Here is a 6,000-nt window from a genome sequence, read left to right on the forward strand (position 1 = left end):
TGATGTTAAAATCGATTTTTATGGAACTAATTTAAGGCATAAAAATTATTGTGGTTGAATTAGTGAGAAATCGTATTTTCTATGGAAAATTGTAGATGCTGGTGCGCGAAGGCGGCGACGTGAACCTGGCGGATAAGGACGGGGACACGGCGCTGCACGAGGCCCTGCGCAGTCACACCCTGTCGCAGATCCGCCAACTGCAGGACATGCAGGACAGCCAGGTCGGCAATCCCATTGTAAGTCCCACTTTTCCCTTCCCCGGCACTTGTACTAATATGCTTTATCTCGAACGGGTAATAAAGGAATTTTTTTATTGGAATGTCTGCCCGGATTTGTCTGTTCAGTCAATCTCCATTGTTTTTCTTCCTTATCACCGGTAGAAATTCGACCGTTTTTAATACGTTCTGCATATATGGTTTTGTGATGCCGCTCCCTGTAGGGAGATCGTAGAATTGTGGCACATGCGTTATTGTATCGTTGAATCGTGGGTATTATGAGCACTTTAACATCGTCTTGCTGTCTCAGTTCCATATCTATTTTTTCCTTTTAATACCGTAGATAGTCTTGAGTAGAATCGAAATTTGCGCCTAAGTATTAACATTTTTCCGCAAAAAAATATTTGGAAAAACCTACGATAAAGTGGTAGCATATTGCCGAAGATGGACAATTAATTACAGCCTGTTAATAATGGTATTGTTGTATGTTTATGGTGACCAGTAAATGTTATCCTTGGGTCTTATTGAAATTTTGACGGCTATTAAATTACGTACCATAATCCCGCTGCTTACGGTATATTATTTAAACTACACAGCATAGAATATTAAGGCCTAAGAAAAACATACGATGATGATAGTACAGATTAAGAAATGGTAAGAAAAAAAAAGTTCGGTATGAGAAACATAAAAAATTACAATATGTACTATAAAAATTAGTAAAGCATTGGCGCTGGCGACGATGGGTGTTGGACACTGTTGCTGTGGTAAGTGTGGTGTATGCGTTGCAGTTGCTGATGGGATTGGCGGCGCACGCGGCCCAGGGCACGGACAGCAAGAGCAGCGCCTCGCTGGCGTTGTTCCTGGTGGCGCACGGCGCCGATCTGCTGGTGAAGAACAAGAAAGGTCAGACGCCGCTGGACCTCTGTCCCGATCCCAATCTGGCCAAGGCCCTGAACAAATGCCAGACCGACAAAGCGTAAGTTACACAGTAAAGAAACGCGTAAATAATTAAATGAATTTACATGAGACTATATTAATGATTTTACACGATAATAAATTAATGAAAGATTAAATTAATAATAATAAATAAATAAACAAATGCATTGCCAGATTTAAATACAGTAAGCAAATGCATGACAAATCACTGTATAAATGCTGTACATTACCCAGAAAAAATATTATATTACTAAATAAATACGAGGAAAAGAAGCAAAGAAGGAAAATAAAACGAAACAGAATGAGTACTCGGTAAAGAAATAAACTGCTCAGTACATAATGGAATAAATTACACAACCAATACCTCGTCAAATGAATGAACTAGAAGGTTGCTGAAAATAAATGAATAAATTAGTTGAATGGTTAATGTAGTGTTATTAATTTTGCCGATATATAAAACATGAATTTAATGGTGTGTGGCGTGGGTGTAGGAACGGGACGGTGAGTGTTATTAATTTTGCCGATATATAAAACATGAATTTAATGGTGTGTGGCGTGGGTGTAGGAACGGGACGGTGAGTCCGACGGGGAATTATCTGCGGACGGAGGAGTGCCCCAAAGACTGTCTGGTCTGCTCGGATCAGCCGCGCGACACCCTCTTCGGACCCTGCGGCCACGTGGCGGCGTGTGGGCAGTGCGCGGCACGCGTCAAAAAATGCCTCGTCTGTCGGGTCAGTTCAGCCAGTTTCCGGCACTTTTCGGCAACACGCAAACGGTTTTCGTTGCGCATTGTTTTGCTTTCTGAAAAAATAAAAAATATGTTTAATTTTTTTATAGTGATTATGTAGTCTTGTTATGTTTTATAGGGTTTTATTATAAAAAGTTGAAATAATAAAAAATATAAGAAAATTAAAAATAATTTAAAAAATGATTATAAAGAATAAGGATAAAAGTAGCGAGTTGCAGTGTTGCCGGTATATGCTTTCAGTCGGCGTTGTTAAAATGTGTAAAATAATAAAATCTGGAGCATTTGGATGAGACGATGAGTGTCTCTGCTTAGAAATGTTAACAGAACGTAGTGTAGGGGCAGGGAAGCTGTCATCCATGATGCGGGTGCGTAGTTTACCACTTGTCCTACAACAGGCTTTGTTTGATGATTATCATTTTATGGATAGAAATTCTTGTTATTATTTTTGTTGCATGATTATTTATTGGGGATTTGATTTGTTTAATACTGAAAAAAGGCAGTACAGTGGTATAGTAGCGTATGGTTATAATGAGGAAATGACCTGTTTGAAGACATTCGGAACTGGTTGCAGGAGGCGGTGGTGAGTCGCGCGGCCATCGAGGAGTGTCTGGTGTGTTCGGAGCGGAAAGCGGCGGTGCTCTTCCAGCCCTGCGGCCACATGTGCGTCTGTGCGCAGTGCGCGCCGCTCATCAAGAAGTGCGTCAACTGCCGGCTGCCCATTGAGCGCCAGGTGCCCTACGCCGTCTGCTGCGCCGCTTCCGGTACGCAACCGAATTTTCCTGCAATTTCTGTGCTTGTTTCTACATTACTTGCTACCGTTTTCCTGTGCATTTGTACGAATATTTAAAGTGTAATTTTAGGAAAATCACCTGTTACATATTTGTAAAGTTGCCTCTTTCTAAGCAGGAGTTTCTTCATTTTGCTCCTTTTTAATCAAAAGACAGACTACTATATGAAGAATTTTCGTATACTGTGTATATGTTCTCAAAAAAATGCCGATTAATTTGGTGATATTATAAATAGCAGTTTTCAGAAGAAATAGAAAATTCATAATAAATTACAGGTATTTTAAATGTTTTGTATCCGATTGTAGCGCCGCCCTCTCCGTCGCCGGTCCCGGCGCCTGTGCCGTTGGCTCCGGAGCACATGTCGATGAACAACACCAACTACAAACCCAACAACGTCTCCGTCGCCAAGCACACCAACGCGCCCACCGACGTCACCAAGCTGCAGCAGCAGCTGCACGACATCAAGGAACAGGTGCGCCAAAAATGAAGAAATTTATTTAAAATAATTCCCAATTTAATTAGAAACTTCATCCGTTGACTCTTCGGTGTTAGAAAAATTCTTGCGTAGTTCTTAAGACCGGCACAGGTCACTTCTGTATTTTATTCAAATCGTTAGCATTCTTTCACTGCGACTGCCGTGCTTAATAAGAACGAAACATAATTGACTGATATTGGATAATAACTGACCAAACTTATTAAGCTCGGCAGATAAACTTATTTCAAGATTTTTTTCCTATTAAAAAAATCTTTGATTATAAAAACCAGATTCTGTGAACGTCGTCCTTAGTTACAGCAGTGGTTATCGTGTTTTATCACAAAGTTATTCCAGTCATTTGTTCGCCGTTTAAAAAAATGGAAAATCTGGAAAAATCGTCGGATAAAAAATTAATTTTGTGGATTAAATTGATTCCCGTAATTTTTCAATAAAAATTGTAGAAGAGTGACAATAAATTATATTATTTTTTTAAATGCAGTAATTGTTTGTACATGGTTGGTGGTGATTGCAGACGATGTGCCCGGTGTGCATGGACCGCATCAAGAACATGATCTTCCTGTGCGGACACGGCACCTGCCAGCTGTGCGGGGACCGTGTCACCGAGTGCCCCATTTGTCGCAAACTGGTCGAGAAGCGCATCCTCCTCTACTGACCGGCTTTCCCTTCATCTCGGCGTTTATTTTATCCGTTGCGGCGCTTTTGGATCTGAATTCTTTTCGTTCGTTTTTAGCTGTGTTTTTATCCAGTTATCACCGCTTTCTGTACAACTCTTAACTGTAAATAACCGGTATTTCATGCTGTGTTTTCATTTCATTTACTAATAATTTTTTTATTTTCATTTAATGGTTATTTTATTATGTATGTTTTCTTCTGTTTTCGTGGATTTGGTTTGCTGCTTGTATTATAACGTTTGGCTCGTAAGGTTGGCGTACGCTGGGTACAGAACGTCTACATAAAGTGGTGAATTCTTATTAAAAAAAAGCAGGCAGAATCGATTTTCTTCTAGCAGTTATGAGTTATCCTGGGTCTCGTAAATAGCGCTTAATTAGGTAAAATCCTTGCGATTTGGTCGGGTTTTAACGATAACGTGTATGGATATCTTACTGCACCCAGAGTCGACGACAAATGGTTCCTGTACGAAACACAAAGCATGAGTACAATATCAGCGACTCACTGAACCCGCACATTGTTGACCAGCTGGTTTCTGTACACCGACCGACCAGTTGCTATCTTATCTCTTGCACACACAATTAGAAAAACAGCTGCGCAAGGGAACGAAAGAAAAAGGTTTCGGCACAGAACGTCGTCGTCGGTCAGTGATTTCGCCGACACAGCGAATCTTTTCTCGGGTACTGCAGATTTGTCGGTCCGCAAGTATCTGCGGACTGCCGCGTGAAATCGATACCACATCGGCTGGCAAATGGTCGGAAAAGCCGAAACAGTCTTACTGTATGTACAGGATATTAAGGGACAGAGAAATCGTAAACAAGATTTGCGATAATTTGCCAGAAAGTAAAAAGCTAAACCGATGCGTAATCATATAAACTATGCGATCCTTTTAGTGCGGCCAGTGTTTATAGACTGCTGACCGTTACCACCTTGATTATGTTAGGCCGAGTGGTCACCCTACAGATTGTTACCATGGATGCCACTGGGTTTACATGTGCTGGCTTTGCTACCACGAGCTTACTTGTTAGTCGAAGTTTACTTGTTCTTGAATAACAGCAAAACAAAGCCAAACAGACTGACTTTCGGAGAAACGATCAGTACTTAGAATCGGATCAGTGATGTTTCAAGATGCAATAATTACTGGAGTCGCAAGCTAGTATTCATCCTCCGCTGTATCAGCAATCGATTAGACATCCTTGAAAATCGGGCACATTCTACTAACGTTAAGGTGGTTCTCCACGAAGCGACGCACATCGGTTGGTAACTGCTGGTCTTCCTGATTCGCCGTCATTCTACCACAGCGCAACGGTTCGGTTAGCAAGGCCTCGTAAGCGGAAGGCCCCGTGAACGTGCAGTCCTTCCATAGCACGGTGTCAACTACGGATGCCACTTCAACTTCATTACCAACCAAAGTGTTGCTTGTATCAAAAAAACAGCTGTTCAAGTGCAACCGGACTTTATGCAGAATGACAGTATATGTCTGGGTTACTGTAATAACTGTATCCTTGTTGGCGAACTGGATGACCCGCATGCAGTCGCTCACAAAAGCAAAGTAGCAGTCGAAGAGCGCATTGCTGATAATGATCCGCTGCGTAGCCGGTGTGACGCACTGCAACAAGCAACCGCCCACGGTGTACGCTGAACGCCGCCACACCTCACGTTCGGCACGGGACGCCGTGGTGGCGTCGGGTATCGTGGGTGCAGAGAAGGATACCCACACTATCACGCTGGTCAGTCTGGTGTCCAGAAGCGCGTTCCACAACGAGCAGACACGGCGACACTTGGCACCATCCACAGTGAGCATACACTGGAAGGTCAGCTGCAGAATCTCCATTGGCAGCTGCGGCAACGATGCGGTGGAATAATCGGATGATTGCGGAAATAGTTGCTGCGGTGGTGGGATCCAGCGGGATTCAGCCAGAAGCCATCCATCGGACAGGCGCTTCTCACTCTCCTCTTTTATTTCCACAACATAGCGCATCTAAAAATTTGAAGAGATAGGTACGCACGACGGTTCCATGTGCACAATGTTTATTATTGCATTTACACGCTAGGAAGAATCAGGCGTGGTTTGCAAAACGTGCTGGTTCACAATCTATATTGTATGTGTGGCTGGGCTGTGAGTAATGGTTGCACTTTGCATAAAGT

At 42.5% G+C, this 6,000-nt stretch overlaps 1 protein-coding gene across 2 annotated transcripts in view; it reads left to right on the top strand.

Annotated features, from left to right (window-relative positions):
* Positions 1-4,178, top strand: part of LOC129596341 (E3 ubiquitin-protein ligase MIB1-like) — a 30,934-nt gene extending 26,756 nt beyond the window's left edge. For both annotated transcript variants that reach the window (XM_055493578.1, XM_055493580.1), the window contains 6 exons: positions 96-236; positions 1,004-1,191; positions 1,717-1,882; positions 2,471-2,660; positions 2,993-3,159; positions 3,695-4,178. In XM_055493578.1, coding sequence (XP_055349553.1) covers positions 96-236; positions 1,004-1,191; positions 1,717-1,882; positions 2,471-2,660; positions 2,993-3,159; positions 3,695-3,835 — 993 coding nt within the window. In that variant the 3' untranslated portion in view covers positions 3,836-4,178. The remainder of the gene's footprint in view (positions 1-95; positions 237-1,003; positions 1,192-1,716; positions 1,883-2,470; positions 2,661-2,992; positions 3,160-3,694) is intronic.
* The last annotated feature ends 1,822 nt before the right edge of the window (positions 4,179-6,000 follow it).

This window comes from Paramacrobiotus metropolitanus, unplaced genomic scaffold, assembly GCF_019649055.1.
Source record: "Paramacrobiotus metropolitanus isolate TYO unplaced genomic scaffold, Prichtersi_v1.0 Parri_scaffold0000088, whole genome shotgun sequence".
Taxonomy (NCBI): Eukaryota; Metazoa; Tardigrada; class Eutardigrada; order Parachela; family Macrobiotidae; genus Paramacrobiotus; species Paramacrobiotus metropolitanus.